Source organism: Pholcus phalangioides, unplaced genomic scaffold (assembly GCF_987345545.1).
Source record: "Pholcus phalangioides strain wild (caught in Gottingen) unplaced genomic scaffold, Ppha-v1.0 ptg000003l_1, whole genome shotgun sequence".
Taxonomy (NCBI): domain Eukaryota; kingdom Metazoa; phylum Arthropoda; class Arachnida; order Araneae; family Pholcidae; genus Pholcus; species Pholcus phalangioides.
In genome coordinates, this window is record NW_028301596.1 from 13435146 (window position 1) to 13455152 (window position 20007).

The following is a 20007-nucleotide window of genomic DNA, read 5'->3' on the forward strand; positions in this document are numbered from 1 at the left end:
AAATCCTGGCCCCACCCACTAAGAAAAGGTTGTGTCCAAGCTAGGACTGCCGAAATTCTTAAGATGCTTCCGAATGCAGTGGTGCTACAAATGTATTTAAAACGGGATTACATGCGAATTCGTACAACCCATCGCAGAAGCCATGTGCGACCCATAGGTTAAGAACCCTTACTCTAAATATTGAAAAAAAATCAATGCTGAATGACGGATACATAGATCCTGAATGGAAGAGAGAAGGGGAAAAAAACTTCCATAAAAAACACAGAAAGGAATCCAATCCGAAAGAACAAAATTCTTAAAAAACGCTCTGGCAATTAATAATTTGGCCTATATATCAATTTTCAGAGGCGTATTTCTCAACACGCACTGATTATTTTCGTCGTAATTGTTATCAGCCAGTATCCAATTTAGCACGGGTCACAAGACTAGAGAATCATAAAAACGGTGATGGCTTTTTTTTTTCGGGAGAGATGCAATACAATAAAGTTCAATATTATTTCCTCCGCCTCAACCCTGTGATATCTGGTGAAACTATTCGCCAACAATCTGTATTCATTCTGTGCTAATTTCAATCAGCCGTCAATGGCCGTTCAACTAAAGTGTGTCAATTCAATAAATTTCTGCGCCTGTTCTAATGAATATTTTAATTGAAAATAAATGAAAAAATAATCCTTTGAGAACACTTCTTATTCAGATGAAAAAAAAAATTCCCTATAAACTAGAATCAGAAACGCTCATCTGGATATAAAGTAAAAATCCGTTATAATGCGATCTCACAATCACGGGGAAAATTTCATTAAACAGAATTTTCGTTATAAGTGGATTTTTCGCTCTGTCAGATTATAGAAAATTAATTAATTGTAGAAAATTTCTGTCATGTCTGTATCATAATCGTGTTTAAGATAATTTTATTCTAATATTAGCGAATGAATGAGACGCACCCCCTCCCCATCCTGGTCTGGATGGGGGAGAGAGAGGGGGGGGGGTATTTGATAAGAAAAAAAATTGATGAGAAAAGTATGGATGCCCACAAAAGGGTCAAGTAGAAAAACATTGGTATATAAAATTATAATAGAATGACTTCTCAAAATCAAATTTTAGAGGGAAAAAACTGATTAAAATAAATCCGAGAAAATTGCGTTTATAAATACAGTAGGTGGTCCCGAGTTATCGTAATACTGGCCCATTGTCAGAACCAAGGTAAAAAATACGTAAATAGCTTCAGAAATGTGGTCATGACAGGTGTTGGTTAACGGATCATCGGATATTTTCCGATACCCAAGACGCGATCAAGCAATCCGACTGGTTTCAAAACACGATCATCAAAGAAAACCCTGAACACATCGATCGAATTAGAAAAAAAAAGAATTTAATGACTATTTGTTTTGCTCCTCATTGCTTGTACACTAGGCACCACCTATTAAAATTACGGATATTGTTATCACTTTGGCTAAGTACGGAACGGACCAATATCATAACATAACAAGTAATTTACTTCAGTCCTCGGGACTGCCGCTGTGGGGGGGGGGGGTCGCATGCATCGCGGGGATCAGGGTTCGAGCCCCACCCTCGCACAGTGGTGGCCGGCTGAAGTTGGTTGTCTGTGTTTCCCAACTTCGAGGAGCAAATGCAAGCCGATCTTTTAAGTTAAATTGAATCCTTCCCAGTTAAAAAGTCTCGCCAAAGAGTGCAACAGGCCTACAAACAGTACAAATATTCAGTCATTACACTTCACTCACTTCACACTGAAAAATCATACACAACACTAGATAAGCACTCAGAAGTCAGACTGTTAGGTACACACACTTAAACTTCCGGCACAACTCACTAGGTAGTAAATTGCCCATGGCGATAGACCTGAGTTGTGAAAGAAAGTCATCAGGACTTCGGTTTGTGTTATCAATTTTTTTTCTGGCAGAGTTTTTTTTTCGCATATTTTGAAGCTAAGATTTAACCAGACTCATTTTTTCGTTATAAGTTATCGATATCAATCTGTAGGACTATGTAGGAGGTCAAAAGACTCCCTTATAGACAAAAATTTCCGTACTCAGGTTCACAATATCCTAAACGGGCCGTAATATGGCCACTATGATCCATGTGAGCATAGCACTATAGCACTGCTTTTGAAATGGCTTTCTTACAGTGAAGACACGTGTAAGGTAAAGTCCCTTGTTTCAGTTCATGGGCAGTTTCTTGCAACTGACTTTTACATTCACAGTTGCTCTGCCGGAAGAGTTTCACAAGGGAAATATGGAACGTACCGTACATTGTAAAAAGTATCGTAATTCTTAATACAAAGTAGACATTGCATTCCTTCTAAATCCTCAAAATTTCTAAACGAAAAAGGGGATTTCAGCATAAAGGCAAGAAAATTCTGTTATTGAACAATTGAAAAAAAAAATGATTTACATGATTTAACATTTTGAAACTTGTTTCGTGGGATAGAAAAACTTATCCCGTTTCCATACGTCCCATTCGAACAAAACCTGACACATGTTCATCGTACTTACAACCAGAATTTTTTCAGGCATAGTTATCAATCGGCTATTGTTATCAAAAACCTCGAGTCCCGATGGCCCCACATTAAGTGGCGTGCACTGTACCACTCAACTGTTCAAGCCCACAACAAGATTCAATTTTCAAGAGAGCTTTTAACGTTGGAAGCCTCTGACTTCGAGAACGACCTTCCACGTTTTCTACTCTCGTGACCCAGAGTAGTTCATTCTCGTTTGAAAAACATGAAAGAAAATTGAGACATTTTCTTACAAAATAAAATAAAAAATACATAAAAAGAGTGATTTTTTTTTTCAATGTATATAAAAGTTTGCCGTATTATTTTTTTTCTCTCTCCCTAACAGTTACGAATAGAGAATAATCTGTAGTTTCACCGGATAATGAGATTCACGTGCTCTTCAGCCTGAAGGAAAATGGGAAAAAAAATCGAAACAAATATCTTTTTTGTTGAGGGAAAAAACATCAATACACCTATAGCTAGAGGGGAGGAACAAATGATTGATAAGATCGACTCTGTTACGGGTGGCTGGTGACGAGAAAAATAGGAAAAAATAAATAACGGTTATACTAAAGACAGAAAAAAATCAAGTACACGCCATCCTTTCCATCATGTAAATGTGCGGCTACCACCAAGTAGAAGTAATATATAAGGAACAAAACCTATCCCTTGCTTAATTTTCTTTTTATTTTCCAAAACAGTGTTGGCAACGAATCACCCGCAACGAACAAAAAAAAGAATAACTATTAACTTACATCGAGCTCGTTTTTTACGTAAGGTCCACACGGTACCGCACAATACATAAAATACTAACACCATACAGCCATATGATGGGTAGAAAAATATAGTAATCTTACAATCGTCCCAACTCTAGCAAACAAATGAGTTGAGGTTCCTTCTAGCGCTCACGCGTTGTTGTTTCATAAATTATCCAATCAATTATGGGGATTGAATAATAAAAATCTTATTGAAGGGTTGGCAGAGTTTTGGATAGCACGGTAAAAAAACATTTTGCGTCCAAAACGGTCCCAAATCTCCACTTTATTACCTAATAACTCTAATATATAATAAATATTAGACGTGTGTGAAGTACAAGTAATACCTATAAAATCAAATAGAAAATTTTGGATATTAAAAGTAGTATGCGCATATCTATAGCCATTATATTTTATGTGGAAACTCAATATAAACACCTGATACTGCAGAAATCATATCTAGACCTATATATAAAACTAGCTGATACCCGGCGACGTTGCCCGCCCCGTAAAAAATGCATATATGTATAGCTTATTAATTATTTCTTAATAAAAATATTTCTGCATTAAGTAAGAAAAAATTACTTTCATTTTTAAATATTTTAATTAAAAACTTCAGGCAATTGCTTGTGGATACACAATATTTTTTTGTTTTCCCATCTGGTGTGTAGATGCACAAACTTTTAGGATTACCAACACGCGAACAGGCGACGTAAAGCTGGGCTCAAGTAGGTTGATACCTGCCATTACTAACAACTGGCCTTGCGCTTTGTTGATTGTCATGGTAAAAGCTAAATGAATCGGGAACTAATCGCTTGAAAGTGAATGGCATTTCTTCAGTGATAATTGGGATACGTTGAATGAAGACGTCTTCTCCTTTGGCACATCCAGTTAGAATCGTTGCTTCGATGATGTAATTGTGCAATTTCTTCACGCAGAGTCTGTTTTTCATTGCAGAGTATCGGTGTCTCCAAATTTCTTAAAAACATTATAGGTGCTCCGACTTTGAGGGTCAAGTTGTGTGGTGGCACACCCGGAATATCCACAGATACAGCACTGTCTGCGCTGTGTCTGTGACAGTGTCAACCGATTTGTAAGATGTGGAGTCTCCCGGAATAATTTTTAGGATTTTTTCGTTGATTTTGTTCACACTGTCATTTTTCGGTGCCAGAATCGCTCTATCACAAAGTTATTCATGGTTTCGGTGATTTTGTTGAATGTTTGGAAAGACTTTGTCTGCAAGTTCTTGAACTGAATTTAACAACTGGCAGAATCCATTTGGGAACGGAATGAGTCCAGTGCTTGGGTCTCTACGGGAATTCTTCCATTGCCAAGTTTGATCAACTGATGTGAAAATGATAGCAGTGCTGAGTCACTTTGCAGTTGAACTCGCATGTTGGTGGATAATGATAATTTTTTAACTTCGTACCAGAGTGTCAACTTTGTGCCAGAGTTTTTTAAATTGAAACTATACCTATACGATGGGCGGTTGATAAGATAAAGGCCGCATTAGCACTTACAGCATACCCTGTATATAGGCTAGCAGAAATACCCGGCGCTCTTCCCGGGTTTTCTTCAATTACTGGGAGGATTGGAAAAGTGACAAACCGTTATAATGGAATAAACTGTTATAATAACAGAATTAAAGGTGTGACAAACCATTGTAAAGGCATATATACACGTCTGAAATGCATTGTTGGGAACCACGGTAACCAAAGTAAACGTTCCGAAAGTAATTGTTGAGGCCCCAAAACCATTGTTGCCCGGCAGTTTTTCGCCCATTTCGGGCATTTGCCCAGCTCTGACGAACTTTTAAAGTAGCCTACGGTTCAATCCCGGACCTGTTTGGTATATATGCAAAATCTGGCGACGATCGGTCTAAAACTGTAGATTTGTATAAAGAGCATACATACATACTTTCACATTTATATATAAGATTACTTTTTTGTCTGTGTGCGCGCGCAGCGTTCGTGGGCCTCAACAATGAATTTCGGAATATTTACTTTGGATACCGTGGTTCCCTAGCAATGCTTTTTATGCCTTTACAATGGTTTGTAACTCTTAATGCTCCCAGTATATTGAGAAAATCCAGGCAGCGCGGGTATTATAGCTGGTTTATATTAGGGCATGACAAATCCCAAGAGCCAGGTCGCTATGGCGATTCAAAAATTGGTATTGGCGCCCAAAATGTTTTTTGGCGCAGTTAGGAGCAGCACAAAATGTTAGGAATTCTTAGCAGCATATCTGCCAATATGAAAGAGTCAAATGGAACATTATTTTTACATTTTCAGGGAATATCCCTCTTTGTCTTGCCCTACTTTATCCTTCTTCCGGATAAAAACATTTTGGTGCCTAAAAATGTTTTCTGACGCCTCGATTTTTTTTGCGATTTGTCCAGTCCTGGTCCATATATATAAAATTGATCTTTTGTTTGTTCGTGGGTGCGTTTTCTCTATACAAATCAATTATTGACCGATCGTCGCCACACAAATTTTGTTATATACCAAACGAGACCAGACTTGAACGATAGGCTACTTTGTAAGTTCACCAGAGCTGGACAAAAACGGTCTGGCAACAATGGTTCTTGAGCCTCAACAATGACTTTTGGAACGTTTACTTTGTTTATCGTGGTTTCCTAACAATGCGTTTCAGACATGTTTGTGCCTTTACAATGGTTTGTCACTTGTTAAATGCTGCCAGTATATGGGGGAAAACAAGGGCAGCACTGGGTGTTCTTTCTTTCAAACCGAGCACAACTCAGGACTATCGCCATGGACAATTTACTACCTAGTGACAGGAAGTGTAAGTGTGTGTACCGTCTGAGTGCGCATCTAGTGTTGTGACTAATTTTAGTGTTTCCGTCTTATATTTCCAAAGTGAAGTGTAATGATTGAATATTTGAGCCGTTTTGTAAGCCTGTTGCTAGACTTTCTGTGGCGAGACTTTTTAACGAGAAGATCGGCTCGCATTCGCACCACAAAGTTGAGAAACACAGAAAACCAACTTCAGTCGACCACCACTGTGGCGCCAATAGGGTTCGAACCCGGGACCTCGTGATGAGAGTCCGTCACTATGACTACTCGACCACCACCAGCGGCATCGCCGGGTATTATAGATAGTTTAGTATAATAGTTATATGGTTGGTTAAACTGATTTTTGGCTTGAAATGATCAACTGGACGAAATGGCTAACAAACATGAAAGACATAAATCAAATGACACTTTTAAACAGTTCCTCAATCTGCCAGTGGTCATTTTAGCACGTTACTAAGTATGTAGATTTACACTTTAAAGTTTTGGACAGCTGAGGAAAATTTTGGATTTTGGCAATTTTTTAATTTTCTCAGTACGTGTGTGACTACTATTAGAGAAAAATATATTTGTTTAAATGTCATTTTGCCCCTCTCTCCCTGATTTCGAATAGTTTTGAGAGTGAAAACCATATGCCCTGTCCAAAACTCCACCTCTGGTTTATTATTCTATAGTGAGAAGGACAGCGTGTTTAAAATAATGATTATGTTAGTACCTTTTTATAATGGCGATAGTAAACCTTTCGGACCTCACGAACCACCAAACTCACGAATTCCACAGATCACTAAAAAAAATACATTTTTTTTACAAAAACTACAAACATCTATAAAATAATGAAAAAAAAAGCCCCATTTCATTTTTATGAATCACTAGTTCAATTTCTTTTCTTTCTTTCGATTCTCTGTTGGTGACGTGAAGACGAATTAGAATACAATGACACCTTGGCTCATGAATTTTTCGAGTAACGAAGATTTTTTTTCGTGATTTTTCTGCCCCTCTCATTTAACGAACATATTTCGTTGATATGGATGCATATGTTAACCACATAGCCAGGTTTTAAGCTGAATTTTCGCGCCAATCGTTACATCAGAATTGCTGTCAATCGAGACAGATTAACTCATGTCCACCTCAAAATCTTTTTCCAGAGGTACCTTCATTTCTCTTTCTGAAATTTTTTTAACCATTTCATGTAAAATGAAAGATTCAGTCAATAGGCTCCTTCTCCTTTTTGTTCCTATATATTTTCTATGTTTTCAGAGCATGTTCTCTTTCAGTGCGTTCAGGTTCATTCAGATGAATTCTTAGCATCAAACTGAACAGTCTAGACCACTGGTTTAAACTGGGTTCGGTGACAGTTTTTTGGGCTTCCCCATGATCAAACGCCACGGAACTCTTAAAACTCCCAGATACAGGAGAGCTTTCAAAGAAGAAATCGTTCTTGTTATATATATACTGATATTCACAAAGCTGTTCTTTGTTTTGAATTGCAACAACGTAGTGCCGTTTCAAAAATAATCCAGACCACTTGGAGGACTAACCTAGAGAACGTGGAAGCACGTGAGTGCCTAAAAGAATGACCTAGTGAGCGAGGGTCGAAAACAGCGACCTAGAAGGAAGCATGTGAAGCTCATAATTTTCATTTCTGTTCAAGTAATATGTTGAGGTGGCACAGAAACCATTCCAATTTAATCATGTTTTTCAATATAATACTGTACGGTATGCAGTAATCATTTTCTAAAAGGCATATTTTGGCTGATAAAATTTTATTTCTACCCGTGTGTTGGTCATGGGCAAAAGCAACAAAGAAACCTTTTTTTTTGTTTTTGGTGAAAAAATGAGTTCAATATCTCGGTAGAAAGAACTTAAATATCGAAAGAAAAACTTTTATACGCTATTTTAACCAATTTCTGCCAATTTTAATGCCCTTTGAAGGGAGGTAACTCAACAGTTCTCAGGAAAACAATTTTTGTTCCCCACCTCCAAGCTTTTTGTGCCTTTTCCAGAGGTTGATCCTGCATACGCCTCTGATTAAAAGGTGGCGACTAACCCAGTGCCGTCTTAAGGCATGGGCCCACCCGAGCACTCACACAAATGAGATCTGGTTGAAATTTTCGAGAATTTACCTAATACGGCCTCAGAAAAATCACTTGGACCAGGGGACCATCATGCTCTTAAGACGGCCCTGGACTAAGCCCTCTTTAATTTTGCCTCAGGGGCTATGATGCTGTTAAGCATGGCTCCCACAAGGACGGGGCTGACAGAGCCCGAGACAATTCTTATCATTTTTTGCTTTATAACACTTTAAAATTTATAGCATAAATTAACTACAGAAGGGCTGAAAAGTCTTACCGGGGGGGGGGCGCAAAAGATCCTAGCCCTGCGCTAGGATGTGGGGCCATGCTGTTAAGATGGCAGTAGGGATGGGATATGCTTGGATAAACATTCAAAATTAGTCAGAGCTCCGTAGAACAGCCTCATTATCATCAAGAGTTCCGCAAGAAACTACGTTGGAAACCCCTGGTCTAGACATTTTAGGAGCTTATCTTTTCCATCTGCATGCATCAGACACCGAAATGAGATGACCAAAACCCAAATGAATGAGGACACTTACGAACTCGAGTGGGTTTTGTACATAGTATAAAATGAAAAGATCTCCAGTATGTCATCTCTTCCTGTATATTCTCATTGTACCGATTTTAAAGCAGTTCATTTTAGCCTTCGGTCAATTTTTATCTTTTTTTTATAGCGCTCCTAGGCGTTTTACAAAACATCTTTAAATTTTAGGCAGTACCTGAAACGAATTAAAAAAACGACTTTCCATAGAAACCTATGGGAAATCGCATGTCGGCTAACGAACTTGATTCCAAAAAGAACCATCTTTGTTAGCCGAGGTATTACTGGAAAACCAAAGAGTGTAAAAAAGTATAAAAATTGTGCGCGTCTCATTGGAATTTCTCTCAACGGACCAATTGAATAATCAACATCCAACTATGCTCTTATTTAAAAAAAAAATTCTAAAAGATAAAAAAAAAAAAACAGGGGGGCAGTTCCCCAAAGAGTAGCTTGGAATCGAAATTTTGGCAATTTTTGAATAAAGTGAAATCTTAAATCCGAAATTTGCTATCGGAAAAATTTCGGTACTTGTAGTTCATTTACAACCATTGAATGGGGAAGATGGAATAACGGAAAATGTGGATTTAACTGTGATAGAGAGTGTATATATATCTACTTATAGCATATTCCAAACTTGATTTATCTCAAGCACTAATAAGCAATAATTTTTTTTTATCAGAAGTATGAATCGAAAAGTAATTAGACAAAACTGTGTCGACCGAATGAACCTCTTATATTATGGAGTTCTCAGTGGACACACAATAAATAGGGTGAATTTTGTTTTCTTTTATCTCATTATACCTTTATTGCATCAGTTCAAGGCCACTACACACTGAAGAATTAACGAGTAAATTTCTTTTAACGACGTCACGCTCCAGAGTTTATTGACTACTGACTTTATAGGAGATACACACAAGACAAGCTTTTTTCTGTTAAAAGTAGTTATCGGCATCAAAATCCGTCTTTTACGCCAGCAATCATGTATATATGTATATACATAAAAGACACTTCATCCTACTAGACACTTCATCCTGCGAAAATACTTGAATTTGAGAAATGTGCACTTTTCACAAAAAATGTCGAAACTTCGTGTTCGCGTAACCCCCCCCCCCCACCCCTCCATATTAATATTGTAAAATCCCATTAACTTGGATATTGGTAACTTGGATTCAGAACAATGTTCCCCAACTTTTAATGCTCTATGTATACTCTGCGAATGCGTAAGAGGCTTAGGTACGCCTAGAAATGCTTTAAAGGTTTGCTAACCACAGAATGTGATGCATTTAGAAATATATGCCATCCATATTTGTTATGGGCATCTTTTCCTCAGCCATCTCGTCGGGCATTTTGCCTTGTATTTGTATTTCACAGACATGAATAGGAAACTTGCCGACTGCACTAACTATATACCTATGTTACCCTAGAAATGCATAGAGGGCATGCTGCCCTTGAGATGCGTCAGAGGTAGGGTGACCATACGTCCCGTATTTCCCGGGACAGTCCCGGTTTTTTCTGTTTTTTTAGCTGTCCCGACTTTTTGGCAAAAGTGTCCCGGTTTTTCCCGTATTTTACACAAAGCCTACTTGAATTTTTATTCTTTATTGAAGTCAAAGCTTGACATTAATTTTCAACTCATAAATTATTTTATGATACATCTATATATGAGAATACTAATCTCCCACATTTGCCTTGGTTTGGTAAACTTTTTATTTCGTGGAATACATTTTAATCCACTTCAATTTGCAGTAATGCATCATTTCCCGCCATTGTGATTTAACCGTAATTTCAACAATATTTGGCAACTTTGTTTGGTTTTGGCGTCGTTTTTGGCGATAATTGGCGATGTCCCGTATTTTCCCGTATTTGGAATCCCAATGTCCCGTATTTCTCTCGAGAAAATATGGTCAGCCTAGTCAGAGGCAAAAAACTTGCTTACCCTAGAAATGCATCGGAGGCCTCCTGAACCTAGAAATGTGTAGAGGGCGTGGATAACTTTAACATATATCATAGCTGTTAACTTTGGAGAATCAGCATTAGGGAGGTTTTTACACAGATCCAAATTGTGCATAAAAATTAATATAAAAGGAATTTTTTGGAAAATAATATAAGGATTTTTCATTAATGAAAAGTTGTTCCTCCAAAACATCGCCCAAGAACGTCAAGTCGCCAATCATCGCTAACCAGTAAGTTAAATTATCTATCTTTACTACTTTCCAATCAAATCACGCCAACAAAAAAATTGCCATCGGCTCCAAACGGGACATAGACTCAACAGCACATATGGTCAAAGCAACTACAAGTCACCTCGCCAATTTTGGATGTCAGGAAAGACGAATTGATGCAGGCTGTTTGGCGAATTCCCCCCCCCCCCCCGAAAATGAAATACTTTCTTTGTCATTTGACAAAGAAAGTGTAATGTAAATTTTCACTATTGTGAAAATTTACATTACGCTTGTGACGTCATTTCGGAGGATTAAAAACGAAAGCATGTCTTTCTTCCAAGTAAATTATTTGGGAATAACTTTTCCTAAAATTAGGGATTTTTTACAACCACGGCCGAAATTCGGGAGATATAAGGATTTTTCGGGAGTCCGGGAGATGGAGTAGAAATTCGGGCACTTGGCAGCTATGATATATACATAGAAGATATGCATACCTCTTAAAATACGTACCGATGCCAGGGCCGTCTTAAGAGTATCATGGGGCCCCCGGGCCAATTGATTTTTCTGAGGCCCTACCAAACAAATTCTCGAAAATTTCAACCGGATCTCATTTTTGTGAGGCCCCCTCTTCGCTTGAGGCGCCCGGGTGGGCCCATGCCTTACGACGGCACTGCCCGAGGCTTGCTAACTGATAAACACGAGTAGGAGATTGGCTGACCCCCCCCCCCCCCGCTACAGAAAAGCGTAGAAGGCGTGTAGAGTCCTTGAAACGCATAGGAGGGTTGTTTTTCATAGAAATACATAAGACTTGCAATCTGCTAGACATGCGGAGACGTGCCGACCCCTAGAAATGCGTACAAGGCATACGTACCACTTGAAATGCGTCCAGAGCCTTGCTTATCCTAGAAATACGTCAGAGGTTTGTTTACCCTAGAAATACGCAACGGCATTATGTCTAAGTATAAAGTAATAAATCTTGCAAATTACTAGACATACGTAGGAGACTTGCCGATTCCTAGAAATGCATAAAAGGCCTGCACACCCCCCCCCCCCACCCTCGTAAATATTACCACAATTGATTACCATTAATTTTGCACTTTTAATGCCTTACTCGTTTTTTTTCTCCATCTCATTGCTGGTTACTTTTGAATTTTGAAGTACTCCTGAATGACTCGTCACATAACCGGAAGGATACACGTACCAGAGGTGGTTAGGAACCCACTGACTAAAACTATCAAAGAAGCAATCGAAGCAAAGTATAGATTATTGCGCATTATTGCTTCTTTATATTTTCTCATACTCGATTTTTTTGATGATTTATTTCAAAGGCTCATTCACATAACCTTATAAAGAGGTTGAAAGGTCACGGAATGTTTAATCATAATATTTAAAAGGATCATGAGGCGTATAGTAATAAACTCAAACATCTACAGCGGTCATTTCCCAACAACCCATCATGTACTCAAAAGACAAACAACAAAACTCCTCATCAGCGCCAAAACGGAAGCCGAAGTCATCACGGAATTGCCGTTCAACACGAGAACGAATTAATGTCCGAAATTCCAGCCTTCGGGGCATTTAAAATGAATAGAACACGGATAAACAAAACAATAAATTGTAAGGACCGGGTATTCACCGTAGAATTTTCGCACTCTTATTTGCCAGGATGTGCCGTCAATGAAATCAGCGTTATTTTGAGAGAGAGATGATCACGCTCTCTCTCCCTTGATTGGTTTTTAAAGTAAAATAAAAACAATCGGACCATATTGCATACATCATTGCGTACATGCATCATCCTGTATGCATTATACATAGCACGTTTCATGGTCAATTGTTCTTCTTTTTCCCGTATATCTCATTCTAATATATTAGATTTTTGTTTGAATAGCTTTTGCTTCCGTTCGAATGGTACGAACACGAGACCCCTGATGAAACATTACAATCGATGAGATTGTAAGTTTGTGCTTTATTTTTTGATTTGCCGATAACGAATCATCTGGCGCTTGGAGACCTCATTCCAGTAGCGTGACCTTTAGCGCCTCAATAAGTAGCTACTGGTATTGAAATTATCACCCGTCAATGGCTACTGGAATGATAAAAAAAAAAAGTCAGCCGGTTTTCGTTCCACCCAGTCCTATGTTTACTTCATTCACAATCGCACGGTGTAGTCACCTGTAAGACACTCAATTCGAATGTCTGCTACAATACTAATAATGACAACTACCTGTGACTGGAGAGGATGGGAGAACATATTTCTATACAAGCGGACCTCATTACCGAACAGTTCACTAGGCCAGCAACAGTCTACGAGTCGCATCTTCATTATGACGATTTCTGTTGCTGTTCTCTCCGCCCTTTTCATCATTTGAAACTGGGAACTGATCAGACCATTAGGCTGAATGTCGGTATCGGCGTTGATGAATAAACAAAAATTGTACTACTTTTCACGCAACGTCGACATTAAAACCATCTAAACAATCCCGCGACTACTATTATTGAAAAAACGCAATTGATCAACTTATAACTCATCAAAAATAAGATCGATAAAGCGTGTCACAAAAATGAAGTTTATAGCAGCAAACTTGAAACTGTAAAGCAAATTTCAATTATACCACTTTAAAAAATGAGCAATACCATTCCGCAAACTAGATCTCTGATATGATAGCTATAATCCGCAAGTTATAAGCGAAGCAAGTTTACTGGACACATTACACAAATACAACATTCTTTTTATGCACCGGTAATTTGATAACATCGTTTTTTTTCTTTCTCTCATCATTATTGATATAATTCAACCTGAAGGACAGAACATACATCCCCTCTTCCACATCTTATGGAGATATCGAAGTGCCCACAGGGGATGGATGTGTTCTTGAATGGTTCCCCTCTATTATTTTTTAACGCAAAATTAGGAATGTTAAGTTATAATTAGTTCATATTCAAGAAACCGTCCAGCAGTAGAATGGAGGTTAAGTAGTAGTAGTTGGCGAAGAAATCGGGAATCGAGTTGGCGGCTATGTGCAGTCAAATTAGTGGTTCCTAACCAGAGATCCACGAATTCTTTGGGCGTCCTTAAAGAGGTTTTAGGGGTTCCGTGAACGTGGATGAGAAAAGAATTAACTTTATTTTTGCATCATTATATGCTGAATATTATTCTGTAAAGGAGGGTTCGTGGCCTTAGTTTAATTGGTTTATAAGATCCGTGGAATATACAAAAGGTAAGAACCCCGAGTTAAGTTAGAAGTGGCGAAGAAATCAATCTTCTATATAAATGTGAAAGTATTGTACGTATGTATGTTTGTTCTTAATACAAATCTACAATTTCAGACCGGTCGTCACCAAATTTTGCACGTAAACCAAACAGGACCGTGACTGAACCGTAGGCTACTTTAAAAGTTCGTCAGAGCAGGGCAGATGCCCGAAATGGACAAAAACCGTAGAGCAACAATGGTTCCTGGCCGCCCCCCCCCCCCCAATAATCTCTTTCGGAATGCTTACTGCGGTTACCGTGGTTCCCATACAAGACATGCACGTGCCTTTACAATGGTTTGCCTCTTCTTTAATGCTGCCAGTATTTTGTATAAGTTTATTCTTTTATAATAGTTAGTCACTTTTTTCAATCCTCCCAGCAATTGAAAAAAAACCCGTGAGGCACCAGGTATTTTTGCTAGTCTACAATATAATACAATTGTCCAGCAACAGTTGAAGAAATTGAGAAGTTGTGATTCAACCATGTCAAATCGGTATTGATAATGCATTCTAATTCTCTGTAACTAATAATATTAAAAATTGAAAAAAAAATCCTAAACTCGAAAAAATAATTTGAATGCTTTTTGAAAATGGGACTATTTAAGAATTCAAAATTGTACGTAATTAAAAGTCACCTTATTAATTCAACACCTTTTTTTTTGGTACAGGAATAAGGTAATAATGATCAGAAAAAGTAGATGATAATAGAGTGGTATCTCTTATAATGGTTGTTGCAACCTTTAAAACGCAAGAGCAACAAAACAATCTTGGGCACAGAATAAAAAATACAATGGAATTGATCTCATTGGTGGTATTATGGCGAGGATTCGGATCAATGAAACTCATGCACTCTCGACTGCGTAATAACAATGATGACATTATGAAGACAGCGAGGAAAAAAAAAAGTCATAATCTCAAAAAGAGAATCTCGGTAAAGCTCTTCGAGATCGTCATCATCGGAAAGAATAAACAACTATAGGCAACAAGGAGAGAGAAGAGAGAGAATTGTGAAAGCATAGGATTGACTTATTTAATGACACGGTTACGGGTTTAATTTTGTAAGTAAATAGACGAGTGATATCCACAAAAGTTGCTCGGGCAGGTAAAAAGGATTAAAGAAACAAAATTATAGGAAGAGAGAGAGAGAGAGATCTCTTTTGGAACTCAAACTGACGAAGGAGATCAAACGCCTACAAACTTCCGATTTCACACGATTAAGATTTAAGATATGCTTGACTGTACCAGTGACTTCTGACGTCTTTCAGACATTGCCGTTTACATATAAACTAATGAAAACCCCGCAGAGGTAACACGACGAAAACGATGCTGCAAATGGTGCGAAAGGTATGCAATTATGAAGTTGACGCTTTTCCTTTCGAGTAGAAACGGTGGAAGGAAAAAAAAAACCCCCGCGTGCGAAGTCCTTTCACGCTTTTTTATCTTAAGGTTTTTAAACAGCCGTGTCAAGTAGGGATTAGATACATTTCGAAAGGCTTTATCTGATTTTTTGTTTTAGACGGTGATTACAAGAACAATATCTGTTATTTCAGTTTAGAAAAGATACGATGAAAAATTGGGAGTCAGTACACAAAATACGATATTCTTATGTCTACTTCTCAGTATAAAATATATGTGAATGATGTATTGGTTTTGAATTGAGTCAGCCACACACAAATAAAAAAGAAATAAATCGTAAGGCTGTCCGTCGATAACAGCAAATATGTATTAAGTGATACCTCGGCTTACGAATTTTTCAGCTAACGAAGACTTTTTTCGTGATTTTTCTGCCCCGGCAAACGAAATCGGCTGACGAACATCTCGTTGATGCGATGATGTATGCACGAGCAAAGCTTAAACAGCTATGTCATGAGCTGAATTTGTCACTCGAGCCTGATTAATTCTTGTCCACCTCGGAATATTTTTACAGATGTACCTACATTTCTCTTTCTGAAATATTTTTGAACTATTTCATGTAAAATGCATAAAAAAAGGACTCGTGTTTTCAGAGCGCGCTTTCTTTCATTGCAAGACTCTGAGCATCAAACTGAACAGTCTGGACACATTCCAGGACCTTCGTTTGTATTTGCACGTATCAGACACAGAAATGAAAAATAACTAAATCACAAATGGATGGGGGACACCTGCGAACGCAACTAGGTTGTGTCAACACCGTTTTTACTAGACTGAAGCTGGTGTTGGTTAAACACATTGGTATAAAATAAGATCTTTAGTACCTCCTCATCTTCCAATATATTTTCATTTATCCAATTTTGAAATTGCTCATTCAGCCTCCACTTAGTTTTTTGTATTTTTTATAGCGTTCCTTGATATTAAAAAAAAAATTATCTTTGAATTTCGGGCAGAACTTGGAACGAATCAAAAGATTTTCCATATAAATCTATAGAAAATAGTGTTTTGGCAAACAAACGTGATTTCGGAACGAATCAACTTCGTTAACCCGAGGTATCACTGTACTACCACTTTCAAGACATCAAGAAAAGTTATAAATTAATTTTATAAGAAGTCAATCAATCAAAAACTATTCCCTTTCGGAGACATTCTTTTTAACTGAACTGATGAAGAAAATCTCCGCTTCGAAAATTTTCTAGCAGTTGATAGATTTCAATGATAGTTGTTAATGCTACTAAAACACAAACTCATTATGGGGAATATTTATACCATAATAACTACATTACCAATGTATTAAATAAGTAATTAATTAATAAGATTATAATTATTGTGGATTTGCCGCCCTCTCTCTCCGTAACTGAAATTAGTTTTTTTTTTCTCCAACAATACGAAAAAATTCGAAACGCGATGTTCTGAAATACCTAGAATCAGTACGATTCCATAAAAATGAATTCGATCGCAAAATCGAAAGGAAATTTTCTTCTTCTTTAGATAGAAGAATCTGCAATAATTTTCCTAACTTTCTCTGACCAAAACTCCTGAAGAAAGAAATATTATTCGGAACCTTAACCATCCAATTGTTTTTCGAGTTTCATTTTATTTATCTCGCAGAATCTTTCTCTGACTTTTATTAAATATTTGCTTATGCCTGCCTTTTGCCAAACATTTTAAATTTTCGAGAAATTTCCCAGACCATTTTTCATTTCTCTGATTTTTGACTTTTTGATTCAAAAAGGAGCCCAAGCAGCTACAGCGTCTTAAGGCATGGGCCCATCCGGGCACCTCAAGAGAAGAGAGGGCCTCACAAAAGACATCTGGTGGAAATTTTCAAGAATTTGTCTGATAGGGCCTCAGAAAAATCACTTGGCCCGGGGGCCCCACGATGCTCTTAGACGGGGGAGCCCTGTTTAATATTTTTATGCTAACAATATTAAATTAAATCACCTTTGTGGTTACGTAAAACTCTCCCTGGAATAAAAATGAACGCAGCAGATTTTACAAAAAAAAAAACCTTTTCCACTTTTTTTACAGAATTGTGACTTTCTTAGCGAGAATCAGTATAATTACGTTAAGAATGGAAATTTTACAGTTACTTGATATTAATTTTAGATAACACAGTGATGATACGAAAACAACACTTTTTTCATTATTATTTTTATTTCAGTATTCGGGAGCCTCGTTCAGGCGGATGAACGTTTATAGGCGGAGAAGTTCCCCAATGCCAGAGTGTGCATCCCAACAAGTATGCAACGCTGTGTTCATGAGGCTGAAGTACGTGCAGCCACTGTGCAGGTGCGCCCGAACGTTCAGGAACCCATGTTCCAGCCGCATGAGTCCCGACGACGGCCATACCATCAATCTGATTGCTGACAGAGATGGAGTGGTAAGTTTTACGAAGAAAATTATTACTCTCGAGCAAATCTGATAAAATCTCACACAGCATTGTCAAGCAGTAGGAGTACGGTATTGCTTAGTGGTCAAGCGAGCGTATAAGAATACGAATTTAAGGGGAAAAACTCTAGAGCAATGGTTTTTAGCCAGGAATGCGGGAAAGCATTTTTCGGGGTGCGAGATGAAGAAAAAAATTGCAACATGCTGATTGATTATTTAGGGGAATTGAACTGATTTTTCAATTTAAAAATACGAATCATACCTACATTTTCACACCTCGGTTTTTAGCTTACGCTCGTAGGAATGTGATGCCTGTCATTTGAATATTCCTAGTTTGAAGGGATTTAAAGAACACATTCACATATGCGATTTTAAGATGCTTTTGCTTATTTTTTTTTTTTCTGTTCGTGGTGCTAGATTCATTTCTTTTCGATTTTAATTCTATGTGAACGACGGTAGTTTAGTGCATTTGTGCTACCACCTACTTTTGCAAAATGGTGTTTGCAACACTTTTGCTGATAAAAGAAACAATAGCAAATTACCAAAAATCAATGTATAGAATAATTTTGTTGCCCTGATGACTGTGTGAAGAAAAATCTTCAATAAGTTAATTTCGCAATCATCTTTTAAGTTTACAATTTTTCAAACTGTTAATTAGTGCACAATTAATAACAAAAAATAAATTTTTAACAAATAGACAATAGATTATTCAACAGCCTGCAGGATGGAAAAAAAGGTTGAGAACCACTGCTGTAGAGCAATGGAACATAAGTTAATCATTTAAATATGTATTTCATTATGACCCCTATATCAGTTGACTGGAGATTCAAGGAGGAATGGTTAGAATGAAGCTGAGAGCCTGCACATTTTATAAGAAAGTTCTAGAATTTAATAAAAAATTGAGTTATGTAATATTATTATGGAAGTTTTTTCCTAAGTAAAAGCTACCTAGAATCAGATCAGCTTGCCCTACAGGCTAATTTTTTAAAACATTATTTTCTGTTTTCAATTTACAAACAGCAAACTCAAACATTAGTAAAAGTTTGTGAAGATGTCTCTGCAGTGAAAGTATGCAATGAGCCACATGACTGGATGCTACTTGCTCTTCAAAATGTCCGCACTGGGAAAGCGCATTATCTGGTGGTTTGCCATTGCCCAGCTAACTCTTTCATGGAAGGCCCAGTGCTACACACTAATCCGCCATATGCAAGGATACCAGGAATAAGTGTTTATGGAATGCTGTGTGTTCAAGGATCTAGGAAGAGCAGACTGCATAAGACTGGTAATTATTTTATTTGTGAGATATACCAACAAAAAAATTAATTTTATTTTGTCATACCAGTGCCATTATACCCATTATATTCATAAAGACACATTACTAATAATTTGAAGTATATTGCACATGCTTAACATTGAAAACTTGGTAATAACAATAGCGTTATTCTTTGGATTGTGTTTTAAGAATTGGCTATGAGAAGAAACAAAGGTGTGAGCTTGTATGCAGAGCATGGTAATACAGAAATTACTATTATGAAATCCTAGCTGAGGAGTCAGCATGAAATGAAATGGCTTTTTGCCAGAGCTTGGCAAATAGGAAAAAACATTATGCACCAGCCAGATTTCTAAGGAGCCCCAACCATTGCTTTTTTCTCAAGAAAAGCGGCTCTAAGTAATGTTTTCTTTACTTTTTTCAGGAAATTATGACCCTTTTCCATATTGAAATGCTCAATGTCATGAAATCAGAAAATGTGGCATCCTTTAGCAATCACATACCTTCACAAAATTTTAGGTGTCATGCCCAAATTTTTTGTCATCATGACAACTTGTCCCTTGGGATTTGTCAAGCCCTAACTTTTGGGTCACTGGAGCTGTAAATAATTTAAACTGGTAGCCATTGCAGAACTATGATTCATTATAAAGTGTGTAAAGAACTTTTTAAATATAATTTCATTAACATCAAAATAATAAAGGATCTTATAGAATTTCAGAAAAAAAAAAAAACGCTAAATAAAGCATAAAAGTTTCGGCACAAACAGGGAGAAAAGAGTGATCTTAGAAAAAGTTTCATATTGTTTTAGATGTTTAAAAATAAATTAAATAGGCTA

The 20007-nt window shown here is 37.3% G+C and overlaps 2 protein-coding genes across 2 annotated transcripts in view; one reads left to right on the forward strand and one right to left on the reverse strand.

Moving 5' to 3' along the window:
• Positions 1-20007, reverse strand: part of LOC149088123 (elongation factor-like GTPase 1) — a 187995-nt gene that overhangs the window by 141817 nt on the left and 26171 nt on the right. The gene's annotated exons all lie outside the window — the stretch shown is intronic.
• dsx-c73A (doublesex cognate 73A) overlaps positions 1-20007 on the forward strand; it is a 36792-nt gene that overhangs the window by 15510 nt on the left and 1275 nt on the right. Inside the window, exons 2-3 of the mRNA XM_089244673.1 lie at positions 17676-17894; positions 18923-19184. Coding sequence (XP_089100799.1) covers positions 17676-17894; positions 18923-19184 — 481 coding nt within the window. The remainder of the gene's footprint in view (positions 1-17675; positions 17895-18922; positions 19185-20007) is intronic.